Genomic DNA, 24,559 nt, shown 5'->3' on the forward strand with positions numbered 1-24,559 from the left:
TGAAGAAGGATTAATGGGATTAAAAAAGTAAAAGCAGTTGTGAGACAGATGTTTATCTTCTAAAATTCAAAGGCAAACTGAAAGCATGTAATCCCTGATGTGAAAGACGACAGGCCTCATGCATTTGTCCTATGAGCAACTGATCTTCAGAAACTTTTTCCAGAGCGACACAATGGAGCACAAGTTAACGGTGGTCTTTGCTCGTTTAGAGAGAGTGCCTGTGTGTATTTTTTCCTTTTAGACATTGCAAAAGTTTGTAAATGAAGCGACTGACGGAGCCCTCGGGTCTACGAGCATCCAGCTGGCAAACTAGCATCACATTCTATTATTGTGTAAGATGATCGGTTTTTAGCGCCTTTAAAATGTTTCAAACTTATTCTGAAAATCATGATGCAAAGACGTCAGATTTCAATTTTAAAATTCTGTTAAAAGCCTTTGTCTTTAGTCTCGTCTTTCCTCGCGAGAAGATTCGTTTAAACTCATTTTTGCTCGATTGAGTCATTAAACGAAAACGAAATTTTGTCCTTAGTGGATCCATTTAAAGGAGCTGCTTTTTTTTAGACATCTGTAAAATTAGTATGTTACATTACCATTCAGTTTGAGGGTTACAACAGAAAATTATATATTTATTGCTCACGGGGTATCAGATGGGATTATTTTAACAAACCATTAACATTTTGGCTGATAACTATTTTATTCTCCTGTAACTTTACTATATAAAGAGCTAAATCCTTCAAAGTTTCAGGAGTAATGCGTCATAATAAGAAGTGTTTGTGAACGAAAAATCAGCAATGTGGGATACTGTTTGTCCGTGATTTACACAGGGGGAACAAATTGTGGCAGGATCAGCCTGGTATTATTTGTATCCCACTATAACTTCGTTGTATAAAGAGATAACATCTCAAAAATGTCAGGAGTAGTTAGTCATTATAAGAAGTGTTTGTAAACTAAAAATCAACAATGTGGGATACTGTTTGTCCGTGACTTGGACAGTCCAGCGTGTGCTCCCGACGCAGGGGAAACAAATTCTGTTGGGGATACCTAGTTTGGCACAACACCTGTCGGCAGTGGTTTCCACATCCACAGGAGGTCGCTGTTCGCTTTCAATATCAACACTCACTAGAAAGCGCCTTCAGATTGTGGCTGCTTGTGCTCGCGTTGGTTCAGAGACAAGCGAGGGACGTGTGACGGGGACGCGCTTTGCTTTGAACATGAACTGGGAGTGAACTCGGACCACCGCCTCACTGGAACTCGGATCACAGGACTAAACACACCGGGTTTCGGTCCCAACCTGCAGCGGATTCCTGCCAGTTTGGACCCTTCCAGCTGCGACTTTAGTGCCTTTATTTTTCTGCACATCGGGATAAACATTTACCTCAAACTTGCTCTTCTTTGGAAGACTTAAAAGTAATTGTTTCCTGCACCAAAGTGAGCCCCGCTTGTGTGCGCTGAATGAACCTGTGCGTAAAAGCGCGTGCAGCAAAGCGCCTCGCTCTCGATCTAAAGACTGAGGTTTGGTCACTTCTCATAACATACGTGCTTCCTGCAGAGGATGACAGTCAGATGAGCGCAGAGCTGCTGTTCAGGTGGGTTTAACCCTCCGCTGCTGGATGAGATGCCACCATGTCCTTTACGCACCGACTCGCTCTGCGCCTTCTCATCTTCACCTTCATCCTCACGGTCAGTGCTTCGCCTATTATCATTATTAATGCTTATTTTTCTTCAAATATCAATTGAATCAAAATGCTTTTTATGTTTTTATGACTGATTTTATGGTCTTAAAATATTACCGAGTTACCCAGTTGGCGGTTTGACGTGTTTTATCCCGTCATTGTGTTGGAATATCCATTAACTAGACGCACAGTGAGTTCATAAAGTCTAACAATGTATTTATCACCCACAATAAAATGACTTCACTGTTGTTTGGAACAAGGCTGTGACACGTTGGGAGATACCAGTCGAGCTCTGGGCATTGATCCAGGTCTGGGCATTGGTTTATTGATTAATTTCACAGTAATGTGTAATTAAAAGCTTCCTCAGCGCTCAGACAAACAGTGATTTAAATGTATTAAGACTGAACTCATGTGAGACCAGCTTTCAGTCCTCGGGTAAAAGTGTGCGTAATTAACTTTCATTTTACTTCACAAAGCCATGAGCAGGAAACGAGTGGAAGGTAAGCAACAGGAGTTTGTTTGGCATTGATTAAATAGAGCAGGGAATCAATGGGTACAGCAGACTGACTCTAACAAACCACCCGCAGAGCTGCAGCACACTGGCATATAGACTAAAGTCCATTTCTGTCCTTACAGGGACCATGAATGACCTTTTTGATGTCTATAAAGGGCAAATATATATTTCAGAGCAATATTAGGTGCAGATTTGCACATATTTTTTCTTTAGATTTTAAGGTGACTGTTTGTATTCAACAAACTACAACAAGACAAGTTTTACTATTCGAGTTAATAAGCAGTTCATAGATTAATTATTTTTGTATCCGAGTGGTTGCTGGGTCAGCGTTTGGCACGATCTCTCTGTGCCAGATTTGGTTTCCTCTGGGTGCTTTGATTCTCTCCCACAGACCAAACACATGCTTGTTACAGTAGGTTAACTGGTGACTCTAAAATGTTTTATGTGTGGATATTAGAATCTCCAAAACCTGTTCAGGGTTTATGCCACTCATGGGCTGAGTAGTTAAGAAAATACTCTGACAATTTTCTTTTTTGTGTAGAAGTTAGCGCTGTCACCTCTCAATCTGGATATTTGAACAGGTCACTCTTAAAAATGAGATTTACATGTTTAACTGAGGGTGAAAACCTGTCATGGTGCAGGAAAATCTGAACTTGGGCGTACAATACAGTATACAATATTTGCAGCCATGACTTTCACTTTTTTGAAATCAGTAAAAAATAATTTTCATCTCTCGTGGAAAAGAACAGAATCTTCTCACTTCTTGATCCTCAGTCATGTATTTGGCACTCATTGCGCTTTAACTGCAGCTGATTAAACATCACACGATAAAGCAGCATTGTAACGTTTTCATTTGCAGGTTTCTCATTTGGCATTTTGTTTGACATAAATTATAGATTCACTTTATGGCTGCTGCTGCTTCTCCTGAGTTAATTTTTCATACTCATGCCTGAGTCACCCTCAGGCCTGTACATATAGACACTGAAGCCCAGGCCTCATTTATTAAAATGGGTCTTTGTGGGTTTGGATAAACCATCAGACACCTCAAGTGGATGATGTCCTTAAAAGTGTACGTCATTGAGGTGACATCAATGGTCCAAATGCACTCAAGTGAGAAACGGGATGATTTTTATTTTAAAGTGAGGGGAAAAAAAACTTTGTGTAAAAAAAATACTCAAGTGAAGAGAGACAGTCTTTTCATTTTATATGTATTTCTCCAGAACTAGATGAATGACATTTTATCTGATCAGCATTGCAGCTGTTTCGGCAAAGCTCACTGATGCAAACATTTATTTCCAACCTTTCAAATGTGTGTCTAAGTTTTGTTTTCTGCTTGCATTTATTCCCAGACTTTGGACGAGTCATGCATAGTCATGACTCAGTCTCTTCAGTCAGAGCCAAGAGAAAAGGCAGTGATGTTTTCATCATCCCTTCTATCTAACGCTGTTTCCTTCAGCGTTTCCAAAACTTCAAGTTGTGCGTTTTGCTTTTTGGGAATGAGCTGGTTCACAGATTGTGGTTTCAGAGCATTTGGCAAAAGAGAAACCTGACCGTAACAGTATTGTTTTGTAACGCTGATGTTGGTCAGCATCTGTGTCATCTTGCAACTCCTTTATAACTGAATGTAAATACAGGCAGCAAACTTCAAAGTTCAACTTTTAAACTGTTGTGGTTTCTGTCTGTTAGACACGAGGAAGGAGTTTCGGAAACAACGATGACACAGGTCTGCTGTGTGTGTTGAATGACTTCTGCTTCCTGTATTGATCAGTCTGGCTGCTCTGTGTGCAAAAAAAAAAAGACAAGACTTTGGATGCAGGAGTTACTGCACACAACGTAATTTGCTGCTAACGTGTGAAAGCTGCAATTAAAAACATGCATTTGCAAACACAAAATCAGACATGTATCACATGGCATCTCTCACTGTGATGCATAAAGCTAAGCTGTGATAAACCCTTGTAATCGCCTCCTGTATTTGTACGTTTAACTGTCAGCGCTGCCTCGGGCGACTCTGCAGAGACAGTTGAACTGAAATCCTGCAGAGTGACGTAAGGAAATGGCACTTGTGTTTACGAACCACGCTTCTCTGTGAAGAAAGAGAGGTGTGTGTGTGTGTGTGTGTGTGTGTGTGTGTGTGTGTGTGTGTGTGTGTGTGTGTGTGTGTGTGTGTGTGTGTGTGGTGGGGCCCTCTCAGCTCAAACTGTTGCAGAAGGAGTGAAAAGATCAGTGGCTTCTTCTGACCTTTGCAGACTACGGACAAGGTTAGCAGGGTTAGTTGATTAGCTGAAGCAGTGAGTTCTTCAAAAACTGCATCAGATGTATTTTTTTAAAATGCAGAAATGTTAATGTGTGTGTATAAATAAATAAAACAAAATAAAATAAAAATGCTGCTTTTCCACCTGACCCTCAGTCCCAGCTTTGAAGTTGGTTTCTTAGCATTTATCTGGTGGTGAGATCTGCACTTTGTGCACTTTGTGGTTGCACTTTATGGCTTACACAATGAGGGTCATGTTCATCCTGCATTATTAAAGCAGTTTATAGCCCAGCAGCTGACATGGTGTTGCACAGCTCACTGTGTAAGACACGGACTGTTGCAGCGTAAAGTTTAAGAGGTTTTTAACCAGAATTTCATCATAATTATAATTTTGGATAAAGTTGTTGCTTTTTTCCATCCAGTTTTGCTTTAAAGTCCTAATTTTTGTCTTACTTTATAAATCATCAGCAGTTTAGTTTCACCCCTGCTCAACACTACTTCACTTACTGCAAGCCTGAGCTGTTTCATCGTAAACTGGCTTCCTTTGGCTGGTTTAACTGATGATGGGTAAACCAGATGATTAAAGCAGCATTAGAAAAAGTACAGCAGTTTTCTGTCTAGTTTTATATTGTAATAATATTTGGCCGTCACAAATTCCATGGCACAACATTTGAGAAATCACAGCTCTTGCTCATGCAATGTAAATATGTACTTAAGGGCTCTAAAGTTCCTTTATGCTTATGTTTCTATTGTTCCAACAGCATATTCACATGGAAATATAGTCACTGAAGTGCAAAGACTGGTAAATGACATAAATATATCAATATAAAATGTCATATTCAAGTTTCTTTAGCCTTCTTATCCTCACTGCTTCCCCTGCAAGCCACTTTGCAACCTACCCCGGTCCTTGTCCATGTCTTGTTCCATAAGGGACTTTCAGACTCCTCCCTGTAAACACATGAAAGTGCCTGAAAGGGTAAGAATAAAGCTGTAGCTTCAAATATAAAATACTGCAAATGAGTCCAGAGCTGCGTAGTCAGTGGACTAAATAGACAGACCTTTTTAAAACATACCCCTGACCTTGATGTGTTTAAATGTTCAGACACTTGAGTTCAGGCTTCTGTTTCAGAGCCGACTCGGCTGCTTTTACCGTTCTCAGCGAGCTGAATGAGTCTGACGTGGTGGAGTCAGGTCAGAGGAGGAGGAGGAGGAGGTTTGGGATTACAGACTGGTGGAGAAAAAAAAGCGTTCTTTTGTTTAGTTTAATCCAGAACATTTTATCCCTTACCTCGTAATGGATCTGTGTGTCTCTGTGTGTATTTGTGTGTATTAGTGCTTATTAGATGAAAGAGATTATGCTGTTTGTTTAGATGGCAATGGATTAAATAAGATTGTTTATCTTTTCCTTTTGCTTGTGTCTATTTATAGTTTGTTTGTTTTGAAAAGCAGGAAGTGAGAACAGGAAGGGCATAATCCAAATCTGTAGCCAAATTTCGAGTTGAAGAAAGCAGCACCTCCATCTGGAACATCGGGACTTTAAAACAATAGTAATGATGTCAATCTGAAACTGGAGGCCTGCACTGTGATGCAGCGTTTGGGGGCCTAAGTTATAAATTCAGGTTTAAAGCTGTTTTTTGATTGTGATCAAGGTGGTTCACTTCTTACCTACATGCAAACTTCACCTGCAGGCCTAACCTGCTTGATCACCATGACTGTGCAGATGCATTCAGATAGTACATGAAGCCACTGAGGTACTGAAAAGACTCGTCTTTTAGTGTTTTTATGAGGCAACAAGATTTAGATCCACTGACAAACGATAAGATAAGCAGGGCTTGAATTTGCTCGGAGCCCACCTCCTCCTTCTCTTTAAGGCTCTGTGTGGATTTGCCCTGTTAGCTTGATTTTACTGAACAGCTGCAGTGTCACAGCAGCAGGATCCACATTAAGAAAGGGCCTGTGTACATTTTAAGCAGGCGGTAACTTCATTAATTATTTACGCCTTCTAATGTGTTCCTGTGAAGTCACGTAGCCTTATTAACCCAAATGCTTTCCCACATAGCGACGAGCCGAGCTGCTGCACACATTTGCAGCTTCCACAGCAGGTTGAGGATGATCCAGGCACCATCAGACACCGTCAGAAATACCATTTAAGAACAGATTGTTTCATCTAACGCAAGGATGTCAAAGTCAATTTCAATCGTGGGCCACATGCATGCACAGCTACTTTGAAAAGTCCACTTTCCACAGTATGTATCAGTTTTTCTACATGACAGAGAAATGCTGCTGTGGTAACTGAAATCTGTTGGCTCTCTGGACCCACGGTAAAAAAACTAAATGTCTTTACTTGATAGTGTAAAAACAGGAAGCTCTATTTGTCATATTATTGTTTATTTATTGCACAGTTACTTTGGTGTATGATAAATAGCCATGGGAGAGGTTTTCTAGCTGTAGGAAAACCCTCCTTCTCATTTGTCAGTGCCAGATTACACCCAGATTATAGTCTTATTGTCATGGTCCTGGGTCATTTTGACCCAGTGTTCTTAGTTTTCCTGTGGTTTTGTATTTTGTTCCTTATGTTCATTGGATTGTTTGGTTTGGTATTTGGATCCCCCCTGTGTCCATGCTGTTATTGTGGTGTTTGTTCTGGTACCGTGTTCCCGTCCTTTGTGTTCTGTGTTCTCCTCATCCCCTCGTGTATTCATCCTTGTTCTCTGCCTCTCTGTGCTCATCTTTGTGTACTGTGTTGTGTTCAAGGTCCACATCTTGGTGTCAGTATTTTCAGGTTCGTGTCCTCCCCGCTCTGTCACGAGTAATTGTCCTCAGCTGCGTTCCCCGTGTGTTCCCACTTCCCTCATTACCTTCTGTGTATTTATGTCAAAGTATCCCTTTGTTCCGTGTTGCGTCGTCCCTCTAGGTTGTGTGCATTTCCCGTGTCTTCCCAGCGCCTCAGCTTTAGTTGCTCCCAGTGTAGTTTTGTATGACTTCTTATCTTCCTGTTAATAAAGACCTGCCTTTGAGTTCATCCCTGTGTGTCTCGAGCCGTGCATTTGGGTCCTCTCTCGCTTTCACGCAGCCGCCCCATGACACTTATAGTCTTTGCCGAGCTGATTCTGGATCCTGGGCCTTATGTTTGACAGCCTGGCTCTAGAGAACCTCGATATTAAGAATAGCTTTAGTTTAGACAGGATCTAATGGCTGCTGTTTTTTCTTTTGCTTTGTTGCTCAGTTGTTTAATGTGACTCTGGCAGTAACTTCCACAGAGAGTTTAAAAGAGGGACGTAGTCTCCATCATGTCATTTGTTAGTTAAGTCTAAAGTATTAAACTTGGACCTGAGCGTTTCCAACTCATGGACGTGTAATTGATAGTTGATGATGAGCATTTCCTGGATGAGGTTTGCCATTCTAGGAGTCGGATATTTACTGTCTGACTCCTGGTATGAGGGAGAATGTAGGTTTAATGCACTTTACATCAGCTTTATGTAAACACAGTTTTTGAGCTTGTTTGCTTTTATTTTGATTAGATGGTGGAAAGAAGACAGGAAACTGGGAGATGCCCAGGGGCAAAACGTACAGTAAAAGGCCTTGAGGTAGACTTGAATATGGGCCTCTCCATTAGCCTTGTGGCATCTACTCAACCCAACGAACTATAGTGGCTCCCATTTTAACCCGATGTCCCAACCTTCTGCGTAACCTGAGAAATGTAACTGCATGTTGGGTCAATATCACAATGACTTGAATGCCGTGGACAGGTGTGGTGTAGGGGTAAAAGGAGTTTCTGGTTACTATATAAGTTAGGCTAGGTTACGTAGTTTGGTGGAAAAAGGCTAAATTTAGGCATTTAAATTTAATTTCAGACACATTATTCTGAAAATTCACCTGTTCAGCATTTCTTTGCACAACGATACTCAGCACAATCCACATTTAATGAAGACAAGTTGCGTGCAGTAAGGGTGAAGCCCCTTACTTCACTTAACAAGGACCGCCGCTCCTCTCACGTCCTTGTTTAGCACCTAATCATTCTGTAGCTGATTTCCTTTCCGTACTGGAATCGGCTCAAGTGATCGTTCATCTTATTTGATGCAGCTGTTGAGGCCTCTGTGCCTACATGTGTGGAAGTGTTGTTTGAAGTCTGAGTCTCTCCTTTGATGGGTCACTTAAAGACAGAAGGAAAGTGATGTTTGATTGGTGAGCATGATAGGTGATATCATGGTCAGGTTTTTGGCTAAAGACATTTTAGTGTGTGTGTGTGTGTGTGTGTGTGTGTGTGTGTGTGTGTGTGTGTGTGTGTGTGTGTGTGTGTGTGTGTGTGTGTGTGTGTGTGTGTGTATAAACAGACTGACAGATCTGAAACACTGTGCAGAGTGACCATAAATCTAAGTGTAAACAGACCTCCCAACACACACGCACATTCGCGGTATATCAGTGAATCAAGTTGACACATGAACTTGTTCTGTTTGAGTGTTTTTCTTTGTTCATGTTGCCCTTTGTGTACAGTCTGTTTGAGTGTGTGTCCATGGCTACCATCAGCTGTACCAGCACACACACTCACACATATGAGGGTTTGACGGTGGCAGCAGGAAAATGTGGGTTATGGTTCTCATTCAGTAGCACTCGAGTCGGCACAGTCAGTACGAACGAGGTGAGGCTAATTAATGAGGTTCAGATTGAAATCTGTTTTCAAAGGCAGCTTCTGTGCAACTGAACCAAACTGCAACCAAATACTTTTCAAATATATAAATGTATTTCTAATTTGTAGTTAATATCATAACTGCTTAAATTTGTTATTTTTTTCTCGAAGGTTTAACTAAAATTGAACTTTCCCCTTACTATAAAAACCCTTATTGAGTCTTTTGATTTTAGTTTTACCTGGATGACTGAGTTGCAGTAGCAATACCTTCACTCAGCATCACCTCATGTTGCTTTAAACTACAAGGTAAAGACCCTACATACCTCCGACAGAGCCGGGCTCCAGAATGGGCAGCTATCTGCATTTACTGATTGGGGTCGATGGGGGAAAACAGGAAAAAAGACATGCTGTGGAAGAGAGCCAGAGATTAATAACAACTAATGGTTATATAGGGCTTTATAAGACAGCCTGATAATAATAAATTCCAATAGTTTAGCCTAGAAGTACTAAATGCATGCACTAGTTTTTCAGCATCACTTTGAGACAGGATGTCATTGCACAAATGCGAGCAGCAGTCCTACATGTTTGTTTAACACATCCTGATCAAACACATAATGACACCCAGAGTAAGAATCTGGTTAGAATCTGTATTTCGAGGATTTTTAGGCCAAACCACAATAACCTCATTTTTATCTGAATTTAGAAGCAGAAAATTAGAGGTCATTCAGGTTTTTATGTCTTCAAGACGTTTATGCAGTTTAACTAACTGATGTGTGTTATCTGGCTTCATGGATAGATTGAGCGGGGTATCATAGCAATGAAAATGTATCCTATGCCTTCTAATGACACTGCCGAAGGGAAACGTCTATAACAGCGGTCCCCAACCCCCGGGCCACGGACAGGTTTGGTACCGGGTGTGAAATTTATGGATTTCAGGGTTTTTAGCGTTAATTTGGTTTCCCTGGGTCTTTTCCCGTGTTGCAGTTGTGCGTCTTATTTTGAAAGAAATGTTTACACGTTACCATAACGACCAGAGAGCATTAAGGGGCAGAGAGGAGGATGTTACTCTCGATGTTGTTGGGGCATTTCAGGAGGATGCTGCTAATAAAGTTACACAATTACACAGCGAATTCACGTTTATTATTATATTTACAAAATACCACTGTTTTTGTCTTGGTCGTATCATTTTATTTAGTTGTATTTATCTTTGACACCTTAAAAGTGCAAAAAAGGTTGGAGACCACTGGTCTATAATATATATAGAATTGGTCCTAGCATGGAACCCTGTGGACTCCATAATTAACTTCAGTGTGTGGAAAGGACTCTCCATTTACATGCACAAATTGGAGTCTATTTGATAGATATGTACCAGGACCTTTAATACCTACGGCATGCCCTAATTGCTGTGATAAAATTTTATAAATAACAGTGTCAAATGCAGTGCTGAGGTCTAGCAGGACAAGCACACAGATGAGTCCACTGTCAGAGGCCATAAGCAGATCATTTGTAACCTTCACTAAAGCCGTTTCTGTGCTGTGATGAATTTTTAAACCTGACTGGAACTCTTCAAATAAATCTTTCCTCTGCCAGCGATCACTCCGAGAGTCATTACTCTCAGCCCACGTCACACTGTGACTGTCTGCAGAAAGGTTGCCTCCTATCAGACGACTGCAATTGCGTTCCGATCAAAATTGTGCAGCTCTGGGAAACAATTTAGTCATCACAAAGTCAATATAATCACCAGGCAGCCCCTGCTTTTTTTGTTTTGTTTTCTGTAGATGCAAGGAGGTCGCTGTTTTATTTTTACTGCATTAGTTTACTCTGAATTAGGAGGTAGCTTTGTCACGCTAAGTGGGTAAATTGTTGGATGATTTTTGGTCGTTTAATATTAGTTTGCTTGATGGACATGATCTCATTTTGGTGCATGACACGAGCCTATTGTTTGTAGTATTTTTATGTAATAAAGTATCAATATTTGGTGTCCCTTTTTTATTACAATATCATCATGCAAAATATCCCAATACTGTGCTGTATCGATCCAACCACCACACGCCCCCAACCCGAGGAGTCAGTCTTACAATCGTTGGAAAATAAAAAGTTCTCACAGGCCTCTGTGCAGCCCTGTGATAGGCTAATTACACCACATGATTGAATAGGTGTCTCGGTTATAGAACCTCGTTTAGGAGCAATAACTTTAATTAACTGCTTTCTGTGGGACTTTATCGGTTTCTCACATGGTTGTGGGAGAATTTGGGCCTATACTTCTTCACAGCGTCACTTCATTTAATTGAAGTTTGTGTTCATTTGTTCATGAACAGCTCTCACCACAACATTTCAATCAGCTTGAGGTCTCTGGGTCACTTTGCAACTCGTTGGTTTTTTAACAGGCTGTTCATCAAACTCTGGGTATCCTTCTTTCATCTGGACTCACTCACACTAATCCTAACACCGACAATCAAGATAAGTGGTCACACAAAGCTTTCCTAAATTGACCGAAGGATTTCCCAATTTAACTACAAGTGTGCTCACTTGAAAAGGGTTGTGGTGACAGCATCTAACCAATCACAAACATGGAAGAATGTACTAAGATTACACACACACACACACACACACACACACACACACACACACACACACACACACACACACACACACACACACACACACACACACACACACACACACACACGATACAGGCTGGAAGTAACACAGCTGCTGCAGACAATCAACAGAGTGAGTGGGTGTGAGAGGAAAGGTGCTGTAAAGCAGTTTAGTACCAGGGTGGTGTGAGATTGTGTGCAAAATTTAATAAAGTTTGGTCAGGTCAGGAAAGAAAGCTAGCAAAATAAGCTAACAGATGTTTCAGTATCACAACTGTGTCATTAAAAGACAGGATAATCTGATGGATTATACTCAAGTACTTCATTAAATAGTTGTTGTTATTCCTTCAGCTGTAGCCTTGGTGGGGTTTAACGCTCTGAGAGTAAAAATTAAATACAAAAACAGAATTCACATAAAGATTTGGAGTATCTGCAGATTTGATGCACAAATTAGAATATATATATATATATATATATATATATATATATATATATATATATATATATATATATATATATATATATATATATATATATTAATGCTTTTAAAACAATAAAACTGTTGTGAAACTGTTTGCAGCCAACATAGAATAAAATAAAGGACCAAACTTGCCGCTGAGACTCTGGACTTATTACCGATGCTCTTCAGGGAAAGACAAAGATTATAGAAACTTCCTGCTGTCTGCAGAGGCCTCTGAGGGATCCTTCATGAGTGGTGACACTGTTTTATGGAGATTTGATTGTGTCATACACGCTGATCTCTAACGAGGAACCTAACCTGCTTTGGTTTTTGCTTTTAGCAGAAGTGTTTTTTTGTCTTCCCAAATCATCACCACTGCCTAAATCCTCCCCCTGAAAGCTGCAGATAGGAGTGAAAGGAGAGCAGATCGCAGAAACATGAACTTTACTCCAGAAAACTGGAGCACGTATGTCAAACACCAGCGTGCACAGCACAACCTGAGACAAAGAGCCTGATGCAGGAGGTTTGTTCATTTTGGAGATAATATTCACAAGATGTATTTCCCTTCATCCCGACAGGTTAATGGAATGTTTTCTCCCTGCCAGTTCTACTGGGAGATGCAGAAAGCAAAGAGTGACTGTCAGACAGAGCTGCAGCCGAACAATTCCACTCATGCAGGTACGCATGCACTGAAACACACACGAGCAAGTGTTTGGAAATCCCCATCCAAAGTATTTTACGATACGTCTGCTGCGTGTGCAGGAGCAGACGCAAAATAATCTGCTGTAAGAGCATCACTGAATATTAGGCCTCGGAAAAGTATTCAGATCCATATCAAGTAAGGAAAAGTGTGTGTGTGTGTGTGTGTGTGTGTGTGTGTGTGTGTGTGTGTGTGTGTGTGTGTGTGTGTGTGTGTGTGTGTGTGTGAGTGCACTGAATGAAATCAGTTGATGTGAAGTGGTGTGTGTCTCTGGACGCTATTTCAGACGGTGTTGCAACACTGAGCTGTTTACCTTGTGAGATCAAACACTCCACAAAAAGCACAAACTCACACATACACGCACTCACACAAATGTACACATGTACACATACACAAATGCTAGCTATAAATGTTAAAAAGGCTTCTTCAGTTACCTGCTTGGAGGGTGGATCGAAGAGAAATCAAACATACCTCTTTTCTGCACTTGTGCTACAATCAGATGATTTAAAAATGATTCATTTTGATCAAGAAAGGATAAAAACGTGAAGGCAAAGTGAAAACTGTGTGACCTGCATGCTGCAAATAACAAAAGCATTGAGCAGTCAGACTTGAAGACTTCATTTTTCCACATCTTTGATATGCCCTCATTAGAGTGGAAGTCACCACAGCAACATCCTCCTCTGTCAAACCAACCCTTTGCATGTCCTCCTTCACTACATCCATGAACCTCCTCTGAGGTATTCCTCTTTTCCTCTTGCCTGGCAGCTTCACAATCAGCCATCTTTGTCCAATATACCCACGTTCCCTCTGCACATGCCCAAACCATCTCAGTCCTGTCTCTCTATGTTTGTCTCCCAACAGCTCCACCTGAGCCATCCCGTTGATGCACTCATTTCCAATCTTGTCCAATTGGTCATTCCCAGTGAGAATTTTAGCAGTGCCACAGTCTCTAAAAGATACAGCATAGCAGGTTTCCCCATCTTGTAAACTTTCCCTTTCTACTCTTCCTGCCATCCATCCATCCATCCATCCATCCATCCATCCATCTTCTTGCACTTATCAGGGGCAGCAGCCTAAGCAGAGAAGCCCAGACCTCCTTCTTCCTGGCCACACCCTCTAACTTGTCTGGTGGAACACCAAGGTGTTCCCCGGCCAGCCGAGAGATATAATCTCTCCAGCGTGTCCTGGGTCTGCCCCGGGGCCTCCTCCTGGTGGGACATGCCTGGAACACCTCACCCAGCAGGTGCTTGGGAGGTATCCTAGTCAGATGCCTGAACCACCTCAACTGGCCCATCCAGAGCTCCTCCTGCATGGCTGAACTCCTCACCCTATCTCTAAGGGAGAGGCCAGCCACCCTTCAGAGGAAACTCATTTCCGCCGCTTGTATCTGCAATCTCATTCTTTCGGTCGCTACCCACAGCTCGTGACCATGGGTGAAGGTGGGGACGTAGACTGACAGGTAAACTGAGAGCTTCACTTTTCACTCAGCTCTCTGTTCACCACAGTGGACCAGTACAGCATCTCCATCACTGCAGCAGCAATCCGTCTGTCGACCTCTCGCTCCCTTCTCCCCTCACTCGTGAATAAGACCCTGAGATACTTAAACTCCTTCACTTTGGCAGGAACTCATCCCAGAATGAGCCACTCTTTGGAGGTGCTGATTTTCATTCCTGCTGCTTCACGCTCGGCTGTGAACTGCTCCAGTGCGAGTTGGAGGCCTGTTATCCTTCTGTCACAATTTACGTCTGACAGTATAGAAATAAAGTAAGGTAATGCATTACTTTTTTGAGAAGTACCCCGGATGGAAACACGCATTAATTCATAAAGTGATGGTAACGTACAAAGTGACACCATGGATATGCCTGCTGTGCTCACACAAACCTCTGTGTGATGCTTGAGCTGACTGACGAAGCAGCTTTGATTTTTAACCTCTTGTTTTTCAGCAAGAATAAAAGGCTCAGAGAACAAAAGGCTTGAAGGACTGCTGCACACAGTCGGCATCAGTAGAGTCTCCAGATGTTCACGACGTATATTAGGATGATTTCTGTGTGAAACCACAACACGAGTAACCAAAGACTGACGCACAGACATACAGAGGCTGTTTGTGAACGGTCATGTGTGCGAATGTTTGAGCACAGAGATAATAAAATGTGTTTAATCTGTGTGGTCTCAGCTTTCAGACTGTGAGCTTTTTCTCACGCTGCTCTATAGATACACATGTGTGTTTGATGTAAAAGGACAGTACCAGCATTAGTTACTCTCAGGCCTCATCAGGCTACATTTATTTTTAACTTAACTATTAAGAGGCCTTCAGAGTGTTACGTGAATGTCTTTGTCCCTCCTGGCTGAGCAGTAAAGCTAAATGTCCAAACCTCACAGGCTGCTTTCATGTGGGCTGGATTTATTGTCCACGTTCAATCAGCAGCTCGCACAGAAGCTCCGCACAAGTCGCTCAGCCAAACAGGAAGTTCTGTGCAGGCAAGTTCACACTTCTAATGTCTGTGTGTGTGTGTGTATCTCTGTATATGTCTGTCCAGGATGTCACGGCGAGTGGGACAACGTTTCATGTTGGCCGAGTGCCGCGGTCGGCGATGTGCTGACCTTACACTGTCCCACCCCCTTCCTGCTGCTTTTTCACAAGAACGGTGAGCTTCTTCTCAGAGACACACTTCCTCCTGCTGCCCTTCAATCATCTTTGTTAACACACACACACACACACACACACACACACACACACACACACACGCACACGCACACGCACACAGACACTTGACTTGCTAAAAAAAACAAAAAGTGTGTTCTGGAAATTATACAGACTTTCAGTTAAAGGAAGCTTCAACTTCCCCCGACATGTAAAACATTTTAAGACAGCTGACACTTAGTATGACCCCGCCACACAAAGTCTGAGGACTCAGCACTGTGCAGCAGTTTATGGACTGTTTAAAGACTGTGGCATACTCAACATTTTATTATTTATTATAATTTAGTTTTTGTGTGCTTGAAAACTTTGAAATCTTCATCTTGTTGAACTCTGATACAGAAAAATAATCCTTTTTAAGTATCCAGTGGATTCACTCAAATGCCACCAGTCTCAACACTAATAAGAAGGAGTGATTAAGTAAGCTTAAGTGAAAAGATGTTTGCTTTTACTACCACTGAAATTCTTTAATACTTATTTTCAATATAACAGAACTTCTTTGACCTCTTTCTTTTTTAACTTTCTGCCATTTCTCACTTTGACTTGTGGCTCTTTTATCGTCTCCATCCAGTGCTTCTTGAGCTGCTTCTGTTAATATTTGTGATCATTTGCACAGCGGCTGACGCCATCTGTCCAACCCTCTGTGATTTCCTTCAGTAGCATCAGTGAGCGGCTGGTTTATCCTCCTCTCGCTGCCTCTGCAGAAACACACAGCATTAATAGATGAGCATCACAATCAGCACCACAGACGAGAACAGTAGCTGCTCAGTATCAAAAGTCCTCACTGAGGCCTACGCATGTGCCTGCCTCTGATGACAGCTGTTTGAGAGGGTAAAAATGGACATGTGTCATCATTATGCTGATTCTTTGAGTGTCCAGGTTCCTGTGGCTTCAAAACAAGCCCAAATCATGAGCCCTCCACCACCATGCTGACAATTGTGTTTGGTTTTCTCCAAATGTGGCGCTCTGATTAGGAACAAACATCTCCACTTTGTGTTTGTCTGTCCAGGCAACTGCTGCTGTGAATCTGACTGCACTGGTGTTATATAATTGTTATTCCAGTTATCCAAATCTAAAATCTGTGGACAAATATCACTGAAGCTTTAAAAAAAAAATCAGGGCAATATATCTTTATATGCAGCACTGATGTTAGGTTTCATGAAATCTACTAGTTCAGTTCTAAAAGGCTCTAAAACCAGTCGGTTTTCTTTCAGGCAACCTCAGCAGGAACTGTACAGAGAGTGGCTGGTCCACCGTCTATCCCGACTACATCATCACCTGCACGAGCACCTTAGAGACCCCAGAGACAACCAAAAGGGCAAGTTTGACGTCTGTGGTGTGTTTACGTTTGTGCGCCTGTGAGCGCAGTTATGAGTTATATGAAGCACCACTGTGATTGGAGTTGTGCTGCTTGTGAACAACTCTTTTAATCCTTTTCCGGCCTGAACCTTTTTAGCTGGCGAATTCATTCAGTTTTCTCATCCTCTCTCAGTCCAATCTCAGGTAATGTCTAGCAATTAGAGCCTTTACATGATAACATAACATAATATCGAAGAAGGACTGAATTTTTTGTCTTTACAGTGTAGAAACTGGTGTGTGTTTGGAGCCTGATCAAAGTTGTGTGTTTGGTTTTCATATCTACTTTGTAGCGGCTGAAACTCTCAGGTCTGTTGTCTAATGAAGCTGAAGGCCTTGGACCCGTCGCTGTTAATGCAACATTGTCAGTATTGGTTTATCAGGGTTCTTGGATTCTCAGATGAGGTAGAAGATTAGTCAGAGCGGTTGCAAGGTGGTTAATTTGAAACTGCTTGGATGGTTAAAAACATGCTAACTATAAAGAAAACATGAAAATATTAAATCACTCATGGATCAAATATCATTGATACACCACAGCTGTTGATTTACGATGTATTTACCTCCATGTATAGCTTTTATGTATCAACTACACGTGCATACACTTAATCATTTGAGGGAATAAAACTATTTTTTTATTCTTTTTCATCCTTTTTTAAATTTTCCCCTCAAAATGATATCAAATTATAACCAAAAAGGTTAATGTGTGTGTTCATCAGTGTTTTTATAGGACATAATTAGGAAACAAAGGAAGCATAAGGATAAAAAACAAATAAAAATCAGTTGTTGAAGCATCTTTTGACAGAAAAAAAATGTTTACCTGTTCCTAATAAATGTAGCTTCTGGCTCTTTACTGTAGCAGTTCACGTGTTCATCTGACAAGCAAAAGGTCTTTGGTTTGGTTCTGGGAGGAGACCCAAATGCTTCTGGGGTTGCATCAGGAAGGTCACTGTAAAAATCTGCCAAATCAAACATGCAAAGCTCCCTGCCAGGCTGACCTCTTTCAAATAAGGGAGCAGCTGAATGTAGCTTTAATCAAAAGAGTTTAAAGTTTAGTTGGAATCCTTTGAAGTGAATTTTCACAGTGCAAGTGAAACTGTTGTGTACAGGTTTTAGCACCGTTTTCCGTTTGGGTTCTGATCACAAAAAATGTATGTGCCACGTCCCACGCAGCACATGCTCGGCCTGTGGATGATGTTGGGAGAGTTCGTGGGCTGATTTGACCCACTTTAAAATGCTTGCATTGCAAGAGGAAGCAAACCAACCACAGAACAGTTGCAGATAAATCATTTTTACCGGATTTGATTGGGAAAAAGCTGAACTCTAGTTTCAGTGTGCTGTTAGTTGGTTTGTTGGAGACGGGGAAACTCTTTGTCCAGAGGCCTGTGCTGCTAAGCAGGCTTTGAGGTTTAGCGAGCCACCCACAAAGGTGATGCAGCTGTTACCTGGGTAAATCTCCATGGTAACTAACCCATGGTTTATGTTAGAAATCAGCACGTACAAATCACTTTTCGTCTAAATGATGTCCCCATTTCCAACATTATGAAGAATAGACTAAAAAGCAATGATAAAGGAGCCCCCTGTGAGCTAAAATGTGTAGCGTAAATTATTTATAACTCACCTTCAGAATGATAAATCACTATTTTGTAGCCTGACAGCACTATGGACGAGTTTGGGGAGACATCGTCTTAAGTAGAAGTTGTTGTAACACCATTTCTGATGCTGCAGGCTTTCAGCCGGAGTTTTGTGTGTAGCATGAATAAGTAAAGACCTACATACCCTCTGTAGCTCAAATCAAAGCTATTTGTCTGCAAAACTAATCATTCATATTTCTTTTTAGTATTATACAACACAGTTTAACTGTTGATTCTAAGCAGCCAGCTTCCACTTGCCTGACACTGGCCTCTAGCTCTTTCTCTGTAACCAGTTGTCAACAAGAACAGTGGAAAATAAGACAAATTACCACAACACAATCAGCATATTTTGCAGTATGAGGATAATTAAATCTGTGGTTTTATGTGGGCTGTTTCAGAGGAAATACAACAAAAAGTAGCCAGACTTGCATGCAAAGATGTGTGCAAAAAGAGGTTCTGGAGCTTCCAGTGAGACACTGAAAATCATTGAATCAGAACAGACTTTATTTAAGCAAAACAGAAGCTGTGCAGGAATCAGCAGCTTTATTTAATTTGAACTGAAATAAAAAAAAAAAAACAGATCAAACGTCTCCACTCTGTGGTCTGATCTCAGCTCAGAGTTTTCTCAGATGCTCCAGCACAGCGGTGAAGAGAAGGGCTGATTTCATATCAGCATCTCTGTATGTGTGTTTGTTTATCTGCCCACAGATAAACGCACAGAGAGGATGGAAAGTTCACTGGGTGACACATCTGATCACTGGTCTCTGCTGCTCTTCGTGTCTCCCCTCAGATAACTCAGACCACCGTGAAGTCGCGGCCTGACTGTGCTGGTGTGCTTTTCTGTGATTAGGCGGAGCAGATGAGTGAGAATCTGTTGCAGCGTTTTGCTCAGTTTATCCAACTGACAAACAGAAATGACACAGCTGTACTCGCTTATCTATGCAGATACTTTGAGCTTTATTTGTGCATCTCATGGTTGTCCAGTTCAGTGCTCTGGGGTTCAGAGGAATTTGATTTGTGGTGCTAAGAAATGTAAACAAAAGATGCAAAGGTCACAAAGGTAACAGTTTTTTTGGCTGCTTTGCAGATGACTCCATAAATCTTTCAGCTGATGATGAACACCACAAACGCATCATGTTTGGAGGTCAACATAATTACATAATAATAACATATCCAAACACAGAGAGGGTTGTTAGCCTCGATTCGATTTAAGCCTTGATTCTGTAGCTCTTCTTCTGCAATATGTAATATAATGAGTGTTACATTCTTTCTACTATAACTGCAAAAATGCTCAAATGTTGGGTCATAATTTTGTTACAGACTGAAGCATCAGTTGGACTGAGTGCTGTGAAATTTGTTTGAGATGTTCATTTCCCTACACAGTATCTTTAGTAATCCTCTAATCTTCCCCTTTGGTGGTGAAGCAGATCAAAAATGTTTTGAAGGCACTCTGTGATCTTTAATTTTGATTAACTCCCCAAAATCTTCTACAGATACTTCCCATCAGATTCTTTTAGGATAAAATGTTGAGGCATGTAGAAAACAGCAGACCGTGACGATTACCAGCAAACGTTTCTGTGTTGAACCAAAAAAGAACAAAGAAGAAAGAAAAATCAAGGGTGACTCAGACTCTCAACCTCCTGCTTTGATGCTCGTGTCTTACATGCTTTGCTTACCATGCAACAAAGCAGTTTACATGCACATAAATGACTTAACATGCTGCTTACATTGTGCTAGTCTATGTATGTGGAGGACTACGTTGCAACCAAATAAGCAGAAAGTTGAACAAAAAGTCAGATGCATTTAATTCCTTTGTTACAAACTGATCTGCACATCTCTTCCATGTTTGCCACTTGGTAAGAGAAACTCTGTCTGGACCTTCACTCTCTGTGGAAGCAATAGAAACCGCCGCCTGTCTGCGTCTGTTTTTGCTGTCATACCACAATCTGACTTGAGTGGAGGGATAATAAAGAAAAGGTTTGTACAACAGGAAGGTGGAGCACCAGAGTTCACAGCCAGAGCTGTGTGCCTGAGATGACCATACAAAGTATACTCCCTCTCTATGACTTCATGCTGATGCAGAGATCTATGCAAAGCTGGCTGGCCCTTTATAAAAGTTACAGAGATGCAGGATGAAGCCTTCTGCCTGAGGTCTTAAACTTCCTCATCATTTCCACTTAAGCTCCTCTTTAACATCAAAAAAGACTTTTTTCCTCTTTTCATAGGTATATGAGAAATAATGCAAGTGACCAGAGAACATGAGAAATCCACTGGATTCAGTCTTCTGCATGGGTCTGTTCTGTATCTGTTGTGGCTAGACACCGGCTTAAATTCCCAGCTCCTCCAACAGAGTTGCGGGGTTCACTTCCCGGTCTTGGCACACTGTGCTCTCTAATCCGGCCTCATCTGTTCCCATATCTGCTTCATCACAAGATGAAGGTAAGGCTTCTCGAAATTCTCCCACCCCTTCAGCTGACTCAGAGGAGGATTAGGAACCTGAGTGACACAGGTGAGTATTTGAGCTGAATGCTGCAGGTGCTCGAGAAAAAAAGGCTTTTCCTGTTCTCAGAGCGGTATGCCTGCTCTGCTGTTTTTTTAATGGGCGTTTGAGTGTGTATGGGGATGCGTGGGTGTTTTCTTGTTGCTCAGAGGAGTCCAGCGTGACGCCATGGAGCTTATTTTCTGACCTCATAGTTATTGCTTGTAATCACGGCTGCATTCCTGGACCCTTTCTTTTATAATGAGCTTTAAACAAGCGAGTAACAACCAGGTTTAAGAGAATATCCGGGAACCATTATTGGGTCCACACTGTCCCTGAAATAATGCCACACACTTCTCTTGTTTTTTCACTACTTGCTTTTAAAAGCAAGTAGATTTATTGTATGAATTAGGATGAAGTAAAAATATGTGATAAGAGCAGTATTTTATTGCATCTTGATGAATTGCAGAGTAAATGTGGAACAAATTGAAGAGGATGTCTCCTTTTTGAGAGATGTATGCTGACCATACTAAAATCAATGAGCTGCTCTACTCGCCAAAGTTTTGGGTCACTCCTTCGATTTTGCAAGGAGATGGAATATAGGTGCAAAAACAGAGTTTGTACAATTCTAAGATGAATGTCAACATTTGGTACAACCCTCTTTATTCTTCATCACAGCCTGAACTCTCTCTGTCACCTTTCTCCGCTTTCTTGTCATTTCTTTAAGTCGTTTTCTGGAATAGCCTCCAGAGATACTCCAGTCTCTTCTTTAGAGACAATCGATGCCTTTTCCTCCGTTCTGTCAAAATGATCCCACTCGGCTTTAATGATGTTGAGAGACTCTGGGGAGGACAATGCATGACTAACAGTGTTCACACTGAGCGGTTTTCTTTTTTAAAGTTATGCTTTTGCTTCATTGACAGTATGTTTGGGATCTTTGTCGTGCTGAAAAATTAAGATCAGTATCTGATGGTACTTTTCTGTGTTCAAAATTGCATCATTTCTGAGAAGATCTCCAACACGCTGAATGGAACGTAGTTACAAACCATGACAGATCCTCTGCTGTGTTTTGCAGATGTCTGCAGACCTTGTTTTACTTCTCCTGACCTCTTTGACCTCCAAAACTTTAATTGGGTTCAATTTGGATTCCTCACTCCATAAGATCTGCTGACACTGATGCTCCATTTCTGATGAAGCTCCAACAGTAAATGGATCAACTGAAGGCATGCATCTCTCAGTTCCTGTGTCAGGTCTTTGCTGGATATTTTCCCATTTGTTAAGGACTTGACTTTCACATACTCTTCATCTGCTGTAGATGCTTTTTTAGGCGTACCACTTCTTTTGTTTGCCCTCCACTTGTCCGGTTTCCGACACACTGCAAACCATGTTGAGATATGCCAAGTCTTCTAATAATAGCTCATTTTGTTTGTGTAGAAATCTGTTTTATGCCTGTCAAACTGTGCTATTGACATTTTTCATAGATTCAGCTAAAGAAATGGAACAAATGACATGTTTTCGTGACAGGCTGTAAATGAAGCAAACAGAGTGTAAAGAAACTGTTTGGGTCTGTGCTGAGTTGTTGTTATGCGTAGACACAACAGTGGCTCATCTCCTAAGTGAGGTGCCCTTTTATGCTTCAGTTATTCATAGGTCAGTATTAAGTGGCCCAACAGACAAAAAAACAAAAAAGCCCCCAAAACATTCCTGTGAAAATGGTCACGTGCAAGGACTGGACTCAAAATGAGTGAAAAAGCAGCCAGTGTCCAAATAAAAGTTTGAAAGACCCTCAAATGCCCCTCACAGGGCCTCAGTACTACTGACTATTTTATGATATTGCCATAACGTGTAATATCATGTTCTCTTGGGTAATATTGCCCACTTCTGGTCAACATAATTATCACAATGAATAAAACATTAAGCGAGTTTTGTAAATTATTGACATTTTAAAAATCCAAAAAGAAGACATGCTGTCTGGCTAATGTCTGTTGACCGACTTGTGTGTGGTTTCACAGTCCTGTCTGGCAGCTGCCTGCCATAGCTGAAAACACCAAGACGGTGACAACAAAAACGCTGAGCTGGAGGCTTTGAAGCAGAGCTCCACGGGATGATGTCCTGTTGTCCAACGTCATCTGAAAAAACAACATGTCATAATAACTTTTGCTAATGAATAGAAAATCTAAAATAAGAGCAGAATATGTTCTGGTCGTGCAAACCTTTCATTCTCAGGCACGTCTCTATTGAATTGCCAACGTTTCAACACTGTCTAATACTATAACAAATAATGTTGTGGCAAGTAATATAACAAATACAGAACTATGAAAGCGTGTACCTGGATAAGATCAGAATCTCGTTCAGGCAGGTTGGCGCTGCCTCAGGCACATCTCATGAACTGGCAAAGTTTCGACATTGGCTATAAAATATAACATATAATATTATCATTATGCCCAATAATAAAACACATTAATGTGAAGATGTGCATCTGGAATAATATAACAAATAAAATAATGTGTAAATGCGTACCTGGATAAAGTCAGAATATGTCCTGGTCCGATATTTGGCTCATTATGGGCAGCTCTAAGAACAGCACGTCACAGAAGCTCAGAATCTTTGCACTTAGCTTAGCGAGTCTATTATTCTGTTATATAGATTTTTTAGCACTTTAAAAGCTCAGCTGTCCACTTAAACTCTTCGTACTAACAGTTAAATCATTTACAGTGTCATATAGCAGACACATGCATTACTAGTTGTGCCCATAACACACATCTCTCATGAACTGACTTTTGTCCACCATCTCTGAGAGAGGGCGCCACTGAGACAATACAGTGTCACACATACACGGATAACAAATTGTGTTTATCGTGACAAGTGGAATCACACACAACATAAATACTGTTACATTTATATAACTCTATTATAAACAGCTAGTAAATACTGTGTATTGCACACAGGGATGGCCTGAAACAATAATTCAAAATGGGAATGTGGCTCCATCCCAGGCCGTTCTGTTAATCCAAACCAACAGCCAGGCTGTATCAGAGTTTCCTATTATGACTATTGTGGCCACAGTCCATATAGAAATTTAGAAGACAAGAACAAGAGTGACATTAGTCATTTATTAACAAATACATTACCACTGCACTATTACAGCTGGGATAAGTCCCTATGATGGATGGGTGGATGGATATCTAAGGGAGCCAGAGTCACTATACATAACCACATTGACTTAACATTAAAATTTTGTTATCTGTATACAGTAAGACTCTTCACTGCATACTGGGATGAAAATTGTGCCACTTCCATATCAGGTTACCTAAACATAAAGCTTCCAAAGTGTGCTATAGCCATGGATTTACCCTCAAAACCTCACCATTCAAAGCACATACAAATGTACAAGGCCAGGCACAAACAAAACAGCGTAGGCCCCAGTCACACAGGCCAGGACACTGATTTTTTATTTTTATTTTTATTTTTTTCTTAAATGACATCAGAAACAGCAGTATGCGACATTACGTGATGGCAGAGCTTCAGTTCATCCTTTGTCATTTTTTTTTTTTTTTTTTTTTAATAAAT

The 24,559-nt window shown here is 41.1% G+C and overlaps 1 protein-coding gene across 2 annotated transcripts in view; it reads left to right on the plus strand.

The window, feature by feature from the left end:
• Positions 1-1,228: 1,228 nt before the first annotated feature.
• The window catches only part of LOC308385452 (vasoactive intestinal polypeptide receptor 2-like), a 51,660-nt gene continuing 28,329 nt past the window's right edge, over positions 1,229-24,559 (plus strand). For both annotated transcript variants that reach the window (XM_080864360.1, XM_080864361.1), the window contains exons 1-4: positions 1,229-1,680; positions 12,704-12,803; positions 15,363-15,470; positions 16,738-16,841. In XM_080864360.1, coding sequence (XP_080720486.1) covers positions 1,624-1,680; positions 12,704-12,803; positions 15,363-15,470; positions 16,738-16,841 — 369 coding nt within the window. In that variant the 5' untranslated portion in view covers positions 1,229-1,623. The remainder of the gene's footprint in view (positions 1,681-12,703; positions 12,804-15,362; positions 15,471-16,737; positions 16,842-24,559) is intronic.

Source organism: Rhamphochromis sp. 'chilingali' (assembly GCF_963969265.1).
Source record: "Rhamphochromis sp. 'chilingali' genome assembly, chromosome: 18".
NCBI lineage: Eukaryota > Metazoa > Chordata > Actinopteri > Cichliformes > Cichlidae > Rhamphochromis > Rhamphochromis sp. 'chilingali'.